General features: G+C 39.8%; 1 protein-coding gene across 1 annotated transcript in view; it reads left to right on the forward strand.

The window, feature by feature from the left end:
* CELF2 (CUGBP, Elav-like family member 2) overlaps positions 1–21,750 on the forward strand; it is a 384,808-nt gene that overhangs the window by 249,970 nt on the left and 113,088 nt on the right. Inside the window, exon 3 of the mRNA XM_009285480.2 lies at positions 1,186–1,382. Within this exon, the coding sequence (XP_009283755.1) occupies positions 1,186–1,382 (197 nt within the window). The remainder of the gene's footprint in view (positions 1–1,185; positions 1,383–21,750) is intronic.

The raw sequence follows: 21,750 nt of genomic DNA on the forward strand, positions 1-21,750 counted from the left end.
CTGCGATGATCAACTTTGGACACTGCTGAACACAGGCCATTTCCCCTCTTTCCCGGGTGGAAAGATGGGGGGAATGGTCTAAAAGTCACGTCTCATTAGTGTTCTTTCTTGAAACTGAAGCATCCAAAAATTATCATCACTTATGGAACCTCTAGCCAAGTAATTAGTTGAAATTACTGTCCTTAATTATCAATAATGACATGAGGGGTTTTTTTGTATTTTTACTTTTGTTCAGTATTTAAAATGATCTGTTTTCCTTATTAGAGTACAACTCTTCCTAAACCATAATATGTCATTTGTCTCACAGAACAGGTTATTTTTTGTTACAATGTTCTTTTCCCCTGCAAAACTGTGTGGTTGTTTTGAACTTAGATGTACATCTGGAAATCTGATAGGGTAACAATTTACAGGGTGTGAAAATTTTCAAAAATTTGGTGTCCTTTGGCAGGGAGAAAAACTTTTTGAAGCAGCATTTTAATTTTCTCAACAAAGTAGGCAATTTTGCCACTGCCTTCTCTTTTTGAATTGTGCTTTTTTTTTATGCCAGGGTGCAATAAACAATGTGCTTTAAACTGGAGCTCTCCAGACTGCTTTTCCTTTTTAAAGAGTGTAGGCAACTAATCGGCAGCAACCAGCCACATAGCTGGAGTGTTTTCCAGTCTAGGCAATATCATACTAATTTAATGCACACATGGATGCTTCACACAATCTGCAAATTCATTGCTGGCATCTTGCATTAGTCATCTGACAGATTGCCAAGTGTTTCATATTCCTTTCATGTGACTTTATTACAAAACACACACACACACGCACTGCCTTATTTCTGCCAGTAGCCAGTTTAGTGAGAATTCACTGCAGTTCTGTTTACAACAGCCATGGAGAGAAATCTGCACTTATTTGCAACTATCCTCTGCTTTAAAATGCAAAAGTCCCGGTTTGCGTTGTGCCGCTCTCTTCTTATATAATGACATTAAGCAGCAGCCTGCAGAGAAAACCAGACTCAATGAAAAATGTAATCGCATTGTTTTTTATTCATAATACTTATGCTATTAATTAAATACTGATTTTTTTTTTTTTTGTTTCTGCTTTGTGCCAATTGACATCATCTTCTGCATCTAGTGCACATGAAAACTGCGTAGTCTCCTAACTTGCCTTCTCTTTTTAATCTCCTTTTCCACTTTCTAGTAACGGCACAGCTAACAAGATGAATGGAGCTTTGGATCATTCAGACCAACCAGACCCAGATGCCATTAAGATGTTTGTTGGACAGATTCCCCGTTCATGGTCGGAAAAAGAGTTAAAAGAACTTTTTGAGCCTTATGGAGCTGTCTACCAGATTAATGTTCTCCGAGACAGAAGTCAGAACCCTCCCCAAAGTAAAGGTACAGTAGTTGTGCTCTCTTTGCTTTCAATTTGTTTTCTTCCCGATGATCTTGCTTGCCTTCAGGATTTCCAAAGAGGTTTGCATCTGGGCTGTCTGTTTTGAAGCATACTGTGTTGAGCTATGCAGCAGTCCTAAGAGGAGAGGACTCCTGAATACCTATCGATTACTGTCTTCCTCCTCTTCTTAAATTGCAGTTTAAATGTCTGTTATCTGGAAGCTCACATTCCAACTGTGCAAAAAATAACAAAAGATTGCCGTCCTTGTTTAAATTATTATTGCCAAGAGACATGGAAACCTGAGTGGTCCCTTTCCCAGGATTAGCTCATGAAAAATATAATTTTCTACTTCCTTTCGTTTCCTCTCTTTGCACCCCAGGTGGGAATAATTTTCAGGATACAAAAGGGGAGAAAGAATGGCAGTGGGCTATTGCCACGTCATTGCTCCAGAGGCAATAAAAATTAAAATATAGAGTCACCCTGCTCTTTTTCCAAAATCTGATTTCTTTTCTGCAGTCATGTTAAAGGATTGATTTTTGGCACTCGTATTTTTCTAAAAGAAAGGGTTGTTTTTCCTTCCTGCATTTTTTTCCATACATATGTAAAGTATTTGTCCTTAACTATATTGCTTTTTTTAACTATATATCTATGTGCATTTAGGCATGTGAGAATTCTGTGTATTATAGCTATGTAAGTATAACATATGCTTACATGTAGACTGAAAGTGAATATTTTGTTTCACAGAATGCATTTTTCTCCCTAAATAGCTGTATACTTTCATTTACACTTGGAGTTCTTCAGGTTTGGAATATGAAAGTGTTGCTAGCATTACAAATAATTAGTGCAGCTCAGAGACATAACTAGATATGCATGTGTGCCTGGCTGTAAGGTAACTAGGTAGTTATTCATTCTTACTGCACTCCTGCCGCTGCTTCTAAAAACCTTTAAAGCACACAAGCTACGGAGAATATCATAAAATTATTTTGTGGGCTAGCAGCTAACTAACAGTGCAAAACAGCACTCACTTGAGATTTCCAGTTCAGTGAGAGGTGACTGCTATTGTGTGAGGCACAGCACAACTTTGGGGGCTCCTGTGCTTTTGTGCAAAGCACTGCCAAGGCTCAGCATTTCCTCCTTGCCCTGGTATGGGGCAGAGGATCCTCTCTCAGTGGCCTCTTTGCTGCCCCGATTTAAGCAGTCTTGTGCTTTGAGTGATACTAGTTCATTTTGGGTTGCTTGCATACATCACTTCTGGTTAAAAGACTTGGTGCATTGGTGTCGCGGGGCAGGTGTTCATCTCACCATACCTTGCTGCTAATCAAGTCCCCGTACTGGATTGCTCTTTCCCTTCAGAAGCAGAAGGTATTTTTGGTTGGAGTGTTTCAGTGTAGTTCTGCTTCCAGCTCCCTCCGTTCCCCAGGATTGATGTATTGTAGCATGTAGCCCCCTGCTATGCTAGCACAGAGCCCTCACCAAGTGTCTTTTTCTTGTAACGCTGGATAGAAGACAGCATTAAGAGGTCAAGCAACTGGATTTTCTGCAGTCCAGGCTGCTATGGATGAGCAAACTCCTACTTAGTCTAAACCACTAAAATGCTGAACTTTGAGACTCATCCATTTAGAAAGAGCTGATTCCCGGGCCACAGAAATGCCTTCCCACTAAGCAGTAAATGAAGTGAGAATGATATTGTGGTTAGACAAAAGAAAGCCATTGATTCCCATTTCTATAGTGTTTTCCATTATACTGTACCTGTCTGTCAGGCAGCTGGAAGGCATAAGGATTAAGCACAGGTCATGCAAATCATTGCAGACTAATTATGAAGGCTTGTAGTCCCCATATTCAATATTCTTTTTGAAGGGTGGTTGGTTTTGGTGCTTTTTGGTTTTTTTTTTTTCTTGGACTCTTTTCAGCCATGCAGAGATGATGCTTTTATATCACTTCAGGCATTATATGTTTTAATGAGTAAATGAAATTAATCCTCAAGAAAGACTTATATTTCCCTGACACAGCAGCAAGCTCCTCTGGTGGTCAGCTTTTCCCTTGGAAGGTTTGGAGGGGTATATCTCCATGCTGGCTCTATCCTTCCTCCTGGCTGAGTCTGCCAGCAAGGTTGCTAGATATAGAAACCTCTTGAGTTTCTTGTGGATATCTCTTGACTAGGAATGATCTTTAATTTCTTAATCGAGTAGCACAAAGGATTCTGTGTGAGAGATTGTTAAGAATGTTAGAAGCAAACAAACAAACAAAATTGCCCTGAACAATGTCTGATAGTCTTGTCATCACGATGCATGAGAAATACTTCACCTGTGCTATCTAATTGGCATTTAATAACGAAGCTGAGTTTTGACTTTTTGTTCGGAGGTGTGGTCGAATTCCGTGCTCTCCTTCTGTGTAAACACCCACACGAAACAACCATTTTTATTTTATTTGAGCTGGGTGGATTGGGGTAACGCCAGGCATTTTCCTGCCTGCTGCCTCTCTGCATCATCTCCAGTTTTGCAAAACAGTGTATAAGGGGACCTTGTGGTCGGGTGATGCTGGAAAAAGTCCATTTTTCATTTCATTGCGTGGTCATGGCTGTGTGTCTTGCAGGACATTCACAGGCTGGTATCACCCAGAAATTTTCTCTGAGAATTCTGCAAGCCATGAATTGCAATGACAAAAATGCAAGTTAGTGTTACTACACCATGCGGGGGTGGTGGTGGTTTGGTTTTGTTCTTTGCAGAAAGGCATTTTGATTTTCGAAAGATCTCTCTCTTACCAGACAAGGGCTGTGTATTTCTGTTAGCTTGGCCAAAGGGGCTTCTCCAATTTGGGCAGAATTTGTCTCAGATGAGCTGTTTATGAAGCTGCAATCTGAGTCTCTCCCGATTCTGTCAAAAATAACCATAGGCTGCTTCTCTCTCTCCTGCTGTTATTAAGACTGTCTTTCATACCCTCCAACGACAGACGGCCTAGTTCATGTCTTTCCTCCTTTTTTGTATTGCTTGCCAGCTCTGCAAAGCTGAAGCTGGAGGAAGAGGAGGAAGACAGGTAGAAAGCCAAGTTTTACTCACTTTCAAAAACTAGAGGAAAGCCATCTTACTTCCACAGATATATTGCTGCTAGTGCAAATGTTGAAGCTTGGCATTATTAATTGGGAACCGCAGGAATGGCTCCATTTCGATGGGTGATGGTTGGAATATCCTCTGTCGGTAGGAAACTCCTCGTGCTTTCCAGAATTTGCAGTTCTCCAGTTCTTTTTGGATGTGTGAAAGAGCTCAGCAAAGTAATTTGACTTTGTGTTTATCCCCCGTTGTTTTGTAAGGCTTTTTCCTCTTTCTGCAACAAGAGAAATCCGGGGGATTAGGTAAACTAAATTAAAAAAAAAAAAAAAAAAAAAAAGCAGGAAATCCTGTAACACTGAAATAAATGGCACTTTCAGCTTCTGAGGGCTAAGGGGATTCAAAGTCTAGGCAGATCAGCCCTCTCTGTTCCCAATCCAGCTTGCTCCCTTTATATAATTTATTCTGGGTGGATAGATGACTTTTTTCCAGAGTAGTTGTTAAAGAGAGCTTCTGCAATACCTCAAATACAGCAAGCTCTATGCGAAGGCAGTATACACTGCCACTGAGACCTCTCTTCTTCCCCACTGTTCTCCTAAGCTGGAAAGATTTCCTTGGCTGCTTTTGTTTCGGAGTCTGAGTGCTGAAGCAAGCAGATGGCACAGGGCTACTCTTGCCCTTTGAAATGCAGCAGAAGAGTCTTGGGCCAGATCCACAATGTCCTTTTGGTACCTTGCCCCTGTTTCAATACCTGTTAATTCTTGTCGGGATCAAGGTCCCCTAAACCAGCTTTGTGAGCCTGAGCCTGCTTGTGCTACCGCAGGAATCGCCTTGCAGAAAACAGGGGAGAGGCACCCGTGTAACAACTAACTCCGTGTTTCCTTGTAGCCTTTTACAGAGCCTTTATCAGATTAGAGGGAGGCTGCTGAGTGAACAAGGATGTGCTGTAGTTAAAGGCCAGTGTTTATTATTATCCTATTTAACATGGTAATTTAAGTCTACCGGGAAGCAAGCAGAGGAATCTGATAATGAGGCATTCATCTGCTGCATACAGGAGAGACTAGATGGGCAAGGCATATAGGAGGCAGAAGTTATGATGTGGCTTGTTTGGGTACCATTTCAGCTACAGTTTAGCCCTTCGAAGATACTCTTGTGCAGGCAGGAGGAACAGTTCCTCCACTCCAGCAGGTCCCTATTCACAGTCCCCCATTTCTGTGTGGTGGGAGGAGAAAAGAGAACTCGGGCAGTCCTGCACCAGAGCGGAGCTGTGCTGCTCCGCTTGTCGCACAAACCCATCCTGACTGTCCTAATCAGCAGCAAAGACATTAACCAACTCTTCCTTGCCTGCCCTTGCATCACCGCTCAGCCAACTGCACGCTCCTGCTCCTTGAAGCAATTTCAATGCATTGTGTTTTGCAAAACTATTTTAGATGCTTTTTAAAAGCTCCCTTCGGCCAGCGCTCCAGGAGTCAGCGTTTCTCTACGCATTTTGACTTATTTTGTGTTTTGAATGCTCTCACAGGTCCAAACGAACATAGTTCAGCTTTTGACATCCGATGAGTTGCATCATGAGCACATATGCTGTCGAAACTGCAGGACTTGGGACTGCAGCCGTTATGCATGTGTGGTTTAGACTAAATTTTAGTGATCACGGGTGAGAGATCTTCTGTTACAATCGCAGGCTTGAAATCTTTCATGCACTCAATGAAAAAGTGCCTTGCACGTGTTTTTTTTAGCAGGTGCTTTGTGCACTATGTGAAGTTTCACACAACAAAGACTGGCAAAAGCCAGATGTTGCAGTTAGATACAAGTACAATGGGGAGGGAAAGCAAATGATAAAGTTGAGTTTTCAACTTTCAGTTTCTGGCTATAGGATGTTTAAATTTAAACCTTAAAAAACCTTAATCCTATAATTTTATATGGCTTATAAGCTGCATTATAAACTATATTACAGATATGAGCTGATTTTTATAAAAGGTAATTCTTATTCGACAAATCTGCTGGAGTTTTTCCAAGAGGTTTCTCTGAAAGTGGACAGGTGTGAAATTGTGTATATAATCAAGCTGGATTTCCCAGGGGCATTTCACACAGTGTCACACAGGAGACTAATACATACGGTTGCTGGTGAAGCAGAGAAGGGCCCATTTTCAAATGGAGAAAGGAGCTGGTTAGATGATCGAGGGCAGATTAGAATGGGGAAAGGTTATGGGCCAGGGGAAGAGAGGGGATGCTGATTGGAGAGCAACAGGGACTGTTATTGGAGATCAATACTTTTTCACTCTCTATGTAAATGGCTTTGGCAGAATGAACCACCAACTTGTTATCCAACTTTTTGGATCATGCAGAAAGAAGGGACTGGATGTGTGTGAAGCCACCTGATAACCTGGAGAAAACAATCCAATACAAAGAGATTCAGCTGGGTAAAACAAACCGTGAGCAAGAAGAGTAAATCTGAGTTTTGAGTGAACACATATGTTGAATGAGTATATTTTTCAAAGATTCGAGAGCAGGAGAAGATTTGAAGAGTGCACATATAAAAGGACTGACATGATGTTTTGTTTCCATGTGGTCAAAAAGGCACAGAAAATGAAGCTGTATAAATGGAAGCATTGAATACAGCTTTCAAGGAAATACTGTACCGCTTAAAGAAGGATTTTTTTGATCATGTTTAAACTACAGTTACCAGTATTTAGTACTATTCTATAGAAAAGGGCAGAGGTCCAGAGAAGAGCAGCATGATTTTGTATGAAGTCAGGAAGGGTTAAGCCATGGTAAAAGGTCTAAGAAGGTTAACTTGTAAAGGGCTTCAAGCATTGACTTACAAGAAAGCTAAAAGGGGAAAAGCTGAGGAAGAATACAGGACTGTACTTTGGTTTGGAAAGAAAAAGTTATAAGGGGATACGATTGAAGTTTCTGCAGTATGTTGAAGTGCATACTGAAGGCAGGAATAGATAAGCTCTTTCAATTAATATTAAACCCAGGGACTGCACAGCGTAGACTTAAGATCGAGAAACAGCAGGCCAACAGAAAAAAACCAACTTCTTAAGTCAGACTTTCTTCCTCCACATGCAGAGTAAAGAATGGTCTTCCAGAAGTAGCAGTAAGAAAAGTTCCTGAAGAAACTTTTCTCTCCGTTGCTTCCGATACGCATCTGGAGCAGTATGTGACGTGACTGCTCCCCACGTCCCAGTACTGTTTCACCCCGTAAGCAGGACGAGGTGCCAGGGCTGCGGTGGACACAGCTGACAGTGGCTTATCTATGTCCAGCATGAAAAGGGTCTGAGATTTCTGGTGACCCCTGATATTTTTGCATTGGTTTGAAGAGGGGGAGCAGATGAGGATAACGTCCCACGTGTACTTGACTGCAAACCTGCTGCCCACATAAATCAGTCTCACTGTATATTCCCATCATGGACCATGGCAAAAAAGTCAGTCCCTTTAATACTGAAAACTGCCACAGCAAACCCAACCCAGTCAGACAGTGCAGAAGTAGTGGAAGATCTTTGGGAAGATACTGTAACAGGAGTGGGGGGTTTTGTGATTGCAAAACAGGAAGAGTAGAGGATGTTGGGGGGATTGGGTAGAGAATGTTTTTTGGTTGTGGTATTTAAAGAGGGAGATAGCACGTAAAACCTTCCTTAGCCTTGTTTCTGAAGTTCCTGTATACAGCATGTGAATGACTGGAGCTGTAGCAGAATTAGGCTTTTTTTGAGGCATCTTTTCACCCCATGTTTTTACAGTATTTATCACAGTGGGGGCTTGTTCCAGAAGTGAGGACTCTAGGTGTTGCTGTAAGAAATTAATAAAAATAACACATCTCTAAGGGATTAAAGTAGATCGCTTTGGGGCTCATCGGTTGCGGTTTTGTAGCAGCTTAACTATGATTTACAATTTTCAAAATTAAGCTAAGACTGTATAAGCACATTACTAATTACATCTATTCTAAAAAAGTGCATAAACTTTAATTACATGACTTGGTTTAGTTAAATTGATAGAAAACCCATATGCAGTCCAGCTATTAGAAGAGTAGGACTTCATATTCCAGTTGTGGTTTTCTTAATTGATCTCTAATGTCCATGTCTGATAAACACACGGGGAAAAGGCAAGTTAGGTAAAAGGATGTGTGAGCTTCAATTCAGGCATGAAATAAATCCAAGCACTTTCCAGGTACGTTCAACAACTCCAGGAATACAGATGAAAATATGGATTCGGTTTTCCTGACAGTTCAAGAAAAACAAGAAAACAAAAAAAGGAAGGGATATGTCTGCCTGTCTTTTTTTTTTTTTTTATTTATATTTAAAAAAAGTTTATTTTTTTTTATCCATGTGGGCTTAAACAATAGTGGGTTTTTGTCAAGTCAATGCTGGAAAAGAATATTTTGCACAATAGTTAAAAAAGGCAGGCAATTCTTTGCTATAACGTTGACTTCTTCAGCACACCATCCAGCATTTACCTATAGAATGTTTTAGAACAGCATTACAAAAAATACAGTATGTTCTTAAAATATAAATGGGTAATCTGTTTTTCATAATGCCATCATTACATCAGAAAAAACATATAGGCAGGTGGTTAAAACAGCCTGAACTTTCAATAAAATTGAAAAAAACAGCTAATCAAATTTCATTGTTGAATCTGAATAATATGCCAAACCTCAGTGTCTCAAATATATAATCTCAAAGGCAAAAATTGTAATGCATGGAAAAATCTAAGTCAAGTCATGCACACACTTGCGCACAGGAATTAATCAATGGATATAATACTCAGACATAAAATCACATGCATGTTTAAGTATTTTCAAGATTGGTGCCTACATTTTAAATATATACCTCTGTAATAGTGCCAGATACTGTCAGTTTGAGATTTATGGTATCCAATTTCTTCAGTTGCATATTAGAGCTCACATCAATGAGTTTCGATCTTTTCATGACATTGTTGTGGCACTGAAATTCTTTCCTCTTCCAATTTTCTATTAAATGAATAAACATACAATATTTATCTGCTTGCCACATAAAAAATGATGTATGTTTTTGTTAAAGAACAATCACTTCAAAAAAAAAAAAACCCACAACCCTGCTCTTATTATATAGAGTTTCTCATTCTTGCAAAGGATTTGAGAACCAGTCTGAAATCTTCACATCACACACTGTGGAGCTCAAAGGAAGAAAACATTTGACAACTGAGCAATGCAATGTATGAAGTGTAATTGGAGAGTAGCCTTATGAGCATGTATTTCAGCTGCACTGCAGCTTCCAAGTCTCTCATTTCCACCCCAAGAACAGTGTTTTATTGCTTTCGTCTTCTGTTCCTGCCACCCCACTAAAATCACACACAAGTGCACGTGCACACATATGCACAAATAAATAAAAGCCTAAAATTAAAACCCACAATGTGAGAAGTTTTGCTCATGAAATATAAACAAGAGACTCCAAGGCAGTAAGAATTTCTGTGTCACTGCTGAGATGATGTGAGAGAGATGTAAATGTTACAATGATTGGTCACAGTAAAAAGCTAAAGACCATGTAAAACATTTTAGCATAAATATGTCATCAATTTTGCTAGTTCTTGACATGAATTTTAAACCCCAGGAAAGTCTTGAAAGGATGTCTGTTACTCTTTATCATTTTGAAATACATTACAAAATGGATATACGTGTAGCATTTGCAGTGTAAATTAATTACTAGTTCATTATTTCCATCTTCCCCGCACCAGACCTTGTCACCCTGTATTTTCTGCTGGAGCAGGGTCATAAGAGGACAGCATTGGGCATGCTTTGGGTCTGGTAGGACCCACAACCTGCTCAGTGTCAGACTTCTGTGATACAGATGCCAGGAAAGGATGTGCCGTGCCAGTTGTAGTATTACTTTTTTTTAGACATCAGTTCCATAGTGCACTGGTAACCATCAGCATATTTCAAAAGAATAGCAAGTAACTCCCTAAAGTCTGGTAGTGGCTTCTAAGCCTGGTTTGAGCTTAATTCAAGCCAGTGAGCTACGGGTGGAAGGCTGCATATGCCATAGAAATCTCCTGGTCCACCTATCTCAGGGAAGAAGGCATTTTCAGGAATCTGTGTCTATCTAATTGCTTATAAAAACACTCTGAGACAAGCCGGTGAATAAATTAAATTTGAATATTTCCAGTGGATCTGTTCAGGTTTTCACTGAACCTAATTACTGTCTAATCTATGCCCATGAGTATGCAGTTTTAAGTGGGACGTTAGACTTTCACTCTGCAGATTAAACTCTGTGGTGCATAAATTCATTATTATTTGTGGAGGAGAAAACTTCAGTGTCTACTACCTTGTGGTTTTAATTTAAAATAACTACTACATCTGAGTTGTGCATTCTTTTAGAAGAATAAGACGAGCTGTAAAGAGGTGGAAGATCTTTTTTAATAAACCATGTCTCCTATTTGCCTAACTGAATTGGGAAAATCTATGTTTCAAACAATAATTAAACTGCCCTAGTAGCTCAAGATGTCATGCTTTCAATTGCAATTTTAGGGAGCTGTACCGCAATAGGAAGTAGATTAATATAATGCACTCCATGAAACTTTTTAGCTGCAAGGATGAGCGTGGCACAGTAAGGAGCAACACTGCTGCTTCAGCTGTAGATCTCCAAGTGTTTTGCAAAGGGAGACAAATATCATCATTCAATTTTTACCAGCTGGAAGAAGTGAGATAGAGAGGCCTGTGAGGACTTTTCCCAAAATTTTTGAGTCACTTTGAGCAGGCAGAGAATAACGTTCTGCCTGTGCCGTTGTTGTGTCGCCTAAATCAAATCTGCTCCCTTCATTCTCAGTGCTTGAATCCCTGGGCTGGCTGACACAAAGGTTTTGTTATGTTAACACTGCCAAGGTGAGATCTGCATTAGTTTATTCACGTATTAATCGGATCTGATGAGGACTACACTTAGAAAACGAGTGTGGAGCAGACCCATAGGCACCGGCTCCCACTCCTCCTATGCCCCCCCTAATTAAAACAATAACTATTAAACAACAGGCTTCCTTTATTATTTGCAGATCATGGGATATAAAAATCATTGTAGATTTAAAATGGACTATATTAACCTGAGTAATTCCACCAGGGCTTCACTTTCTATAGTGAAAAGTGTTGTGTTGTCTCTGGCTCAATTAGATTTTTCTCAGTGTCAATTTTAATTCACTTCACTGGAGCGTGGGGGAACTCTCTGTGGAAGGGAAAATGTTACTTCTAAATGAGAGCCTCCTGTAGCCCACATTTTATTTAAGAGTTTTAAAATGCTTTGCGGTCCCACATTCTCCCCTGAACGTCTGCTATTGTGTGCTGTAAGAGCTGAACGAAATCGCTTGATGTTTCTTAATGTGACAGGCATCTGGGTTTGAGCAGGAGGATGGAAATGGGAAGAGAGAGATTCTTGGTTCCCTCGTTTTATTTAATACTGAAAAAAAAAAAAAAGCCTTGGCAAGCCTTGATGGCCAAATAGACATAATTATGTCAAATGTTTCTCACCCTTACAAACATCCACCTGGCCACACGTACAGAGAAGGAAAAACTAAGCAGCAGGATTTCCTTTTGCAGCGCTGAGTCCAGGGCAGAGGTTGGGTGGCCTGACAAGGTTTTTTTTCCCCCTTTAGACTTGGCATTTCTGACCTCCCATGGCTGTCAGCACTTAGGTGTGGATTGCTCAGGTACGCTCTGCTTGGTGCACACTGCTGGAGTAGCCCAAAATGTACTGTTTCCTCCCTATTTTTAAAGGGAAAAATAGAGTATATCTTTAATTTGAGGGTGCTTCTCGTTGTTGTGAGAAAGAGAAGACAAGAAAAAGAGCCTACGATAGAGTTGTAGGGGAAGGTTTACCATAGCAAGGGCCTGAAATGTCCACTGTGTACAGGTGGGACTTTCCAAAATGCTTGTTTCCATCATACTCAGCAGATTTTTCTTCCTATCTCTATACCTGTCCTTCCAATATTTCATTAAACTCTTAAGACAGTAGATTTATGGATATTTGTGCACACTGAAGTTTTACTTTGGGGTTGGGTTATTTTTTTGTTTTGGGTTTTTTTGACTGATGCTTCCCAGTTTCCAGTTTTGCAAATTATTTAGGCTTCTTTCCAGTATATCACTGGGCTACCTATGGGAAAGCACCTGGGAGTGTCATGAAAACCAGTCAATTGGGTCAATAGTTGGGAGCCTCTTTTCTGGTTCGGACAGAAGACGATACCGCAGCGTGATGCTGGAGTGACCCATAGCTATTGATAATGCCAGCTTGTGTATGAAAGGGAAATACGAAATTGTCTCAGAAGAGAGACAATTTTATGTTTTTCAGAAGAATTGAGCAAAATGCTCTACCAAAATTCTGATTTCTGAGTGTGTCATCTCCACGCCTTTACATTTCCAACAGCGTTAGCTTTCCTTTCCAGTCCTGTGCTGTTAGCATGCAGTGCCTTTCTGTGCTTTGTTGCTTGCTAGTTCTAGCTTGGGTATATACTGAGTTAAAAGGTGCTGTGTGAAAGTGGGGAATTACTATTATTATTATTATTGTTATTATTATTATTATTATCATTATTATTTAGATGCTGCAGTCTAAGCAGTTAAAAAAAATCTCACAACTAAAGGTCAGCATAGCTTGTAGGTTTACACATGCACGGTACAAGTAACCTTCAGAAATTTCCTCATGACAAGATAAGTGCAGCAATTATATTTAAATGAGTGCCGGAGAAAATTTCACTGTAAACTACATTAGCTGGAGAGTGTATGCTGTAAGAGAATTTAATTGAATTAATGTTACTTACTATCAAATGCTCCATCTAGTGTATTGCCAGGTCTCCTTATTAATAAGAATAATATTTGGCTCATAAAGACCCCTGCTCAACTAAGCACACAGTCCTGATGACTTCAGCAAGTGATTAAAGTTAGAGCATGTTCTTCACTGCCTTGCTGAATAGGAATAGGCTTGAAGCTAGGAACAGACATCGGTGCGTGTACATAACGCGTAATCACCGAGCCCTTTAAGAAGGCTGTTTATGGAGATTCCTCTTACAGATGGTTTTCCAAGTGTCTAAGGAAGGTGTGATTTTGGCGTAAGTGTCCTTCCCAGTTTGAGTGTAGCTGTCATGGATAATGGCTGCACCAGCGATGAAGACAAGCAGCCGGAGTGCAAATCTGGGTGTACAACAGAAGGGGTGTCAGGGTGAGCCACGCTGGGGCTTCAGAGCCCTCCGCTAATAAGAGCAGTAACCGATCAAGATGGCAGAGGGATTTAATTGAATAATCCTGGTGGTATTTTTAATGCTGCTATTAATGCAGGTGTCGTGGTTTAACCCCAGCCGGCAACTAAGCACCACACAGCTGCTTGCTCACTCTCCACCCCAGTGGGATGGGGGAGAGAATTGGAAGGGTAAAAGTGAGAAAACTCATGAGTTGAGATAAAGAACTTACCTACTTAATAGGTAAAGCAAAAGCCATGCACACAAGCAAAGCAAAACAAGGAATCCATTCACTCCTTCCCATCGGCAGGCAGGTGTTCAGCCATCTCCAGGAAAGCAGGGCTCCATCTCGCCTAACGGTGACTTGGGAAGACAAACGCCATCACTCCGAACGTCCCCCCCTTCCTCCTTCTTCCCCCAGCTTTATATGCTGAGCATGATATGCTATATGGTATGGAACATCCCTTTGGTCAGTTGGGGTCAGTTGTCCCGGCTGTGTCCCCTCCCAACTTCTTGTGCACCCCCAGCCTGCTCGCTGGTGGGGTGGGGTGAGAAGCAGACAAGGCCTTGACTGTGTGTAAGCACTGCTCAGCAGTAAGGAAAACATCCCTGTGTTATCAACACTGTTTCCAGCACAAATCCAAAACATAGCCCCAATACCAGCTACTGTGAAGAAAATTAACTCTATCCCAGCCAAAACCAGCACACGTTCTCCACCCCTTATTCCATACCATTTACATCATGCTCAGGTCCCACACTGTCCAATACATCCTCATTACCCACCCCTCCCCTTCCCATCCTTTCATACAATACACAGACATCATCCCCTTAGTCTATGGACCAGCCCTGTGAAATGTCTGTAAAATGTCCATAAATATCCACAAATGTCACATTATACAGAGATGCCACAATGAAATCCAGGAAGGTATTTTATGTGACTTCCTACATAAAAACAGAAATGCAAATAACCTATGTTAACATATTCACATTATACAAATGGAAAACTCAGACATATGGAAACACAGTGACATAGCCAGAGACGTGCTTCAAGCCAGTGATAAAGATATCTACAGTTTTCCTACTCTGCTCTTACGTTTTAACTATCAAGGAGAAAATGTGATATATTGAATGTTTTTGCAGAATATTTTTGAATGTCAAAAATATCATTGAATTATGTCTCCTTTATGTTTGATATTATTTTATTTTCCTTTCATATGCATTCTTTAAAAAGCAAATATATGAAATCTAGAAAAAAAATTCTTCTATTCTCCATTCGTTCAGCAACAAAAAAAAAGGTTTTGAACTGTTCTTTTATGGAAATTGAGAAACAGTGGAATAGTTTCTAAAGCAACTTTCTTTATCGTTGGCCGAATCAAATGGCAAAAGTTTTTATTCACCTACACATCTTACATTTTAATGATCCACATGTCTCTCCTGAACTTCACCCACCCGTGTTTATGCATGCAGTTGACATTCTGGTACAATCAGTAAGGCACATGCCATTCAAAGGAGTTACAATCTCCTCTTTGTTTCTGTGTTTTTGTTTTTTTGGGGGAAAAAGAAAGAGTAATTGCCCATGTCAACTGATGTTCATTACACGGAATTGTTTAGCTCTCTTAAAAAATCATTGATCTGCTTTTCCCCCGTGAAAATATTCAAGGTCTCAGTTCACAAAAGAGAAATCAGCATGTAAAACAGCAGACTAGCAATCTGTGCTGCAAGGACCGGGAGTGTGACGTTCTCTGCAGCAAATGTCAGAAGTGCTTGCTATCTTAAAAAAAAGACAAATATTTAGTAGGGATGAGAAACATTATTACTGTTGCAATCAGATACGATTTTGGGGAACAATCTGTTTAAAAGCAGGGAAGTTTTTTCATACATTTCTATGTAGCATTTATGATTGAACATCCGTTAGGTAGCATCTGGCAAGAACTATTCCTTTCTCCCTAAGTTTCATGGCTTTGTTTTGTATTTAAGGAGGATAGTACAAAAGGTAATTTGGTGTCTCATTCCTATTGGTGTGGTCATGGTTTTAACTTTTGAATGACTCCCTTGAAATAGGAGGCAGGGGGGGGAAAAACCCTTTGGGTTTTTTTGTAGTGAATATACAGTATTTAGATTTCATGGAGAGTGCCCATGGCACATTGTGTGCACGCAGCAAGTCAGAAGTACAGCCACCTCCGCTGTGGATCAGGGTCCGTGTGCCACCGATAACAAAGGGACCCAAAATCTGGGGCTTCAGTCTCGTCCACATGCTCTTATTATCATGTCCTGTTTGTATTGCAGATGCACGTAACAGATTGTACAATATGCTGTACAAACAGATTGGTGAAATGATCTTTGTCCTGAAACACTGGCAGCGTAGATGAACAAGGATTGAAAGTGTGCCTGCAGTGAAAGCTGCACAGCCCAGACGCCAGAATTTTGGACCCATGTCCTCAACAAAAAGGGCTTTGTGCATCTTTATTGAAGCAAAGATCTGTTCTTGCTGATCTTACTGTAAAGGGCTGAAATTTTAAATAAGATTTAAAAGAAAATAGCACAAAGATCACTACAGAGTGAGTAGGAGAAGGGAATGTGCCTACTTCTCCCTTTTTTTTTTCTTTTTTTTTTCTTCTCATCTAACAGCATTTCTCCTACACTTGCCAAATCGAGCATGTCAAAGGAGCAGACTTTCAAACTTCGGGTAGTTGCTCACAGTATTGGAATAAGGCCCCGAAAAAAAAAGGCCAGGGCATGCAAAGCTGAGGCTTTGATGACCTGACTCTGGGATGCACTGCTCATGGAAACTCTGATGCTCTGGAAATGACAATGAGAGCGAGCCTGCAAACTTGGCTCTCGCTCTCACTGGGCTACTCAGACGGGAAAAATTCCAATACTTAATGTCTTTTTCGTCATCCAGGACATGTAAAGAGTTCATCTACTTATGCCCTGTGTGGTTAAGAAAACCAAGAATTGCTCATCTTATTTATTGAAGTAGCTAATGTGCATTTCAAAGTGCCTAGATGTTAGCTTGTGGGGGAAGGAGGAGTGAACATTAAGATTAATTTCAGTGAAAATATTTTTGTGGGAATAGATTGCTCAGTGAATATAGATCATCTGCAGCTGGTAGAATAACGATATAAGCCTGTTTATATGTTTTATTAAATCAATAAACTATTTACATGAAAATGGAGGTGTCTGGATTGTGCAAACAGCTTTTTCAGAGGAGCTTTGCTTAGGGACGAGAAATAATTTTGCCATTTCAAAACACTTCTGTTTCTCTTTCATGTGAAAGTGCTTTTTCACTAAAATTATTAAAGAAAACATTTTTCAACTCTGAAGTATTGCTGATATTTTGGCAGTGGCTGTGGCCAGTAGTCCAAGTGATGGGAACTGCTGAGCACTCGGAATTTAAACAACTTGTGTTGACTTTGTGGTAAAAGAAATTTTATGCCTGGACAGGACATAAAACTCGGACCCACGTGGTTTTCTGGGTTTGAGGTACGATGGTACCTGAATGTGCAGGGAGCCAGGGCTCAGCATCCCTGGCTATTCATGGCTGAGCCACTATGGCCTTGGTCAAGAGAGGTGGGTCTCTAGATCGGGCAAGAAATCTCATGTTCCAGGATGCAAAGGTCTCGGATTTGGAAATCTGATTTAACTGAAAGAAGACCTGCTAGTTCATCCAGCTTGTTGTTTGCCAAATCCACGCTTGTTCTATTTAGTGCATTCCTAAATGTTTTGTCCAATTTTATTTGGAAGTGGACCATGGGATGCTGTTTCCAACTCGCCCCCTCCTCCAAGATTAAATGTTTTATTATTGAACTGTAAACACACACAGTCCTAACATTTTTTTGGTATTTCGGTCCCCCCACTTTATTTATTTTCTGTTGTATAATCCCTGTTCTGTGCTAAAACTGATGAATGGGAGGGATGCATTTTCTGTCATGTAAAATAGTACTGGGGATAAACTCTGCCTAAGATTTTGGCTGACCCCCTCATGAGGCTTAGCTCAAAAATTAATTTGTCATTACCCAGGTGCTATGCACTAAGCTTTATTGGCATAGAGGAGCGCCATATACTGTATGTTCTTTGGAAGGAAAAAAAGTGGTCATGTAATCACTGAGACAGTAAACAGTCATTTCCAATCTAGTAATATTTTATATGAACTGGCACTGTGTGTTGTGTATCATCCATCTTGCTAATCCTTGTTCCACATTGCCTCCCACTTGAGGCCAAGAACATTACAGCTGTGCCAGAGAGTGGGTGGAAAAATAGCCTTATTATTAACCTAAGTTGAAAACATAATGGCTTTTTGAATGTCTTCATTCACAGATGCAGTCATACTAAAATATTAATACCCTTAAGTATAGAGAAACAGAACTTTCTTTTAAAATCCATTGTCCATATGTGTTGCAAAAGTGAAAGCCTTAAAAAATGTGTTGTGAATGCCCTGTACCTTTTGTTTTATGTTTTATCTTGTAAATTCCAGTATTCTGTAATAAAGGAGCCAAAATATTCTTCAGAGTAGGTTTTGAGCAATGCTGCTGCCATCACTAGCATCATCTTGTGGTAACTGAGAGTTTCTCCAGTCTTCTGTTTCTTTTTAAACACAGGTAATAATTAAATGGATATTGAAACACAGGTAATGACTTTTTAGTCCCATGGTCAAGCAGAGTTGCGTCGCCAATGTCAGTGTTTGTTTACATCTCAGCCCCAGTGGGATCAGAAGTATTCAAGATGCATGTGTTTTCTGGGAGCAACCATCATGAAGAGTAGAGGAGAAAACTGCAAGCCTCACCTGATTAATCTTCCTAGCACCCCAGAATCCTTGATTTACAAGCAGAAATGAGGGACCTAGCAGTGAAAACTGAGTAAATCTGCAGCACAGCATCACTGTAAAGCCACAGAAAAAGGACATGATGCTGTTCTTCAGCTGTAGTCATGGTTTGCCTTTCCTGGGTCTGTAACTCACTTCTGTGTATATCTTGCCAGGTAAAATATGAATCTTCCACAAATGTCTCCGGGAGGTGTAAGAGTTGTTCTGGAGTATTCAGAAAAAAAAGAAATAAATCTCGATTGTACTAATTTATGACTAGCATGTGTCCCCTTTTAAAAAGCAAAAAAAGGATTCAAACCTACATTGTATCAGGCCATGTGTTGTAAATCAGCCTAATTGTTTTAGAATTCAGAACTGTTTCATCATTTTAAATTGGGCTTGTCTGATACTTAGTTCCACATTTTTGATAACTCTGCAGGACTAATCTGAAGCCTGCTGTTGCACATGAAAAGCTTTTTTTATCCTATCTTTTAAGACTGATGGAATGAGAGGAGGTTGACAAGTAATCGCTTAGTTATCTCTGTGTCAAAGCTTATGATATGCATTATAGTGAAAACGTGCAATATGCAGTTCCAGAAATAATTTTGCTGTACATTAAGGTTTATCTTTCTTGCATACAAAATGCAAGAGTGAGTAATGCTGCAGTCTGGCAGAGGATTTCAAATTGCTTGGAAATATCTTTAGATTTGCCCTAATAAGACTTAGCGGGAGCCAAAATATTGTACAAGATATGGGTCCCAATCTTACCAGGATTTCCCTCCAAGCGCATCCTTATTCCCCTATCCCCCATCTCAAGTGAGGAAAGAAATTTCACATTTTTAAGACATCATTTTTCTCTGTTGACTCACTGCACTTTGTGGATAAATACAAGTCATGTATGAGTAGGGGGTTTTTTGTGAAAAGACCAAGCAATGCTTGTTCCCAGTAAGAACTGGTGGTTGCAAAGCTCATTTGACAATCTAACCTCTAACCCACCATTCCTCAGTTCTCCTTCAGGAAAAGTTTGCATAGTTTTTCCTTAAACTAGATATTTTAAGTGATAATAACACGTTGAATAAAAGACGAAGGCACACTGTGACATTAACTAAAGGATACTGCTACCAAAATATTATGATTGTTCAGGTTGGTCTTCATGCGAAATGAACACTGATTAAGAGAAAGAGCCTTTTGTTAGAGAAGGAGCACAGGCTGAAGACGAAATACTGTACAAGGACCCCTTGGATTTATTTATTTATTTTATTTTGTACTTTTTTTTGGCTTTCAGATAAGACTGGGGACTTTGTTCTAAAGCTCTATGAGTTTTTTGGTAGCGAAGCACCGTTAAGCTGCACAGCCGTGATATTTTGTTGGATGTGTTCCTGTGGCTGCCATGGTGACCTGCGGAGAACGCTGTACAGAATCATGCTACTCCAAATGTGATTAGATACATTCAGGATCCGCATGCTATTGATGCCAAGGAACACTGAATAGTTTCATCTACTTTGCAGACAAGCTTCAGTGTAAGCCCTCCTGCTACTGCCTGCTCAAGGCCACCTTTGACAGCCACAGTAGCCAACACATAGCTGTTTAGGCACTCGTTTTGTTCCTTTTCTCTATTTTTCCTTCTCCCTCTGATTAAGTTGCCAATCATCCAGCTTCTTTCTCTTCTTGTCTTGATAAGTTGCCAATCATTTCATACAGCCTATACCTCTCTAGCCAAGTATTTCTCTTGTCATAACTTGGAAACAGGCTGCTGGAGATTTATTTTAAATCTTGATCTGATTAAATGCCACATCTTGATCTTTGGAGAGCCATAGGGCCTATATATCATGGTACGATCTTGTTTGGACTGCTCTGAACTGGTATTAATTAGAGGACTTGAGACGTGTCCCATGGGTCGTCCAACACACTCTCGATATTCCCTTCCCTTAATAGATATTAAATATTGGTGAATAAATTTTTTAATCAGTTTTCCAGGTCATACGTGGTTGATAGTGGCAAGAAAGAAACCATCAATTGTATGAAGACTTCTGGGGGGAATAATGTATTTATTTGTATGATACATGGATTTTTACTGTTTTGCTCTGGTTATCAATTCATTTATACAAAGATTGCAAAGTCGTAGCTTTATTTAAGAAGGTTTTCAAGAAATAAATAACAATGGGAAATTAAGTAAAGCTGAAAGTGTTTACCATGAAAAATGTCTTTAAAAATAATGCTTGTGAGATTGCAAAATAGTTTTCTGGGGAAATTATGGGAAGCCTGATTCTGGGGAATCTACAGATAGGACAAGATAAAACTTTGGAAGAATTACATGTGGAAGCATAAAGCTGTCCTCTCTGGGAGGGGAACTTAGTTGAATTTTCCTGCCTCTAACGGTTTTATAATTCTATTAAAACTGCTTTCCTAGATTTGCAAGCTAACACTTTCCCCCTGTATTTATACTTCATTAGCTCATTTTCCAGTCACAAGGAAAAGACTGTATGAATCATCTTAGCTTTTCTCTCATTTTGGAAGTACATGTGTTACACATCTATTCTGCGTCTCCCTTCATTGATTTTACATTAGTTAATCATCAGACAAAAATAAATAATAATAATAATAATCATAATCATAATAAAAAACAGGGATAACTATTTCTTACCACAAGTATTTTCCTTGCTCCTATGAAGCTGCCCAGACAAGGTGAAACGTAAGCTGTAATTCTTCATCAGGACGCTTTTTGTTTTTACGCTGTTAGTCTGTGCAAAACAAGATGCTGTACAAGGGGCAAACGTGAGTCAGGCTGGGAGGCTGTTGTGAGATACCTCTCAAATATCTTCGAGCTTGAGCTTTCTGAGCATGGATCCCCCACACGAAGTGTGTTCTTCATTCTCATTGCTTGTGCTCATTAAGCGCTGCCATTTATTTTTGTGTGTCTGCACAAATATATGGCTTTATTACTAAAGTGGTTTGTTTATCTTTGCTGCTGCTGCATTTATTTTAGCACTCATCTAAACAATTAATTAGGGAAACACTTGAGTGCCGAATACACTTCTTCAGATACCACTCAGTTGATTTTTTTTATTTCCAGGAGCATCAAACATTTAAAAAAAAACCATCTTTTGCGGTTTTTTATCCATGCCTTTTTCCCCCTCGTTTGAAGCTTCCAGAGGCAGAGTATATTGCTTTGAAAGATCATGGGCCCTGTTGAGAGTTCAAAGCCAAGTAAAGACGATGCTTAAAGTTCAAAGGCTCTGTGGAGTTGCATCTTCATCTGCATAAAATTGTTTCAACCAACTAGAAAGATAGAAGAGTTGCCAGGAATTTCTTCTATTTCTTTTTTATTATTATTATAAAAAA

This window comes from Aptenodytes forsteri, unplaced genomic scaffold (genome assembly GCF_000699145.1).
Source record: "Aptenodytes forsteri isolate BGI_AS27 unplaced genomic scaffold, ASM69914v1 Scaffold87, whole genome shotgun sequence".
Classification (NCBI taxonomy): Eukaryota; Metazoa; Chordata; class Aves; order Sphenisciformes; family Spheniscidae; genus Aptenodytes; species Aptenodytes forsteri.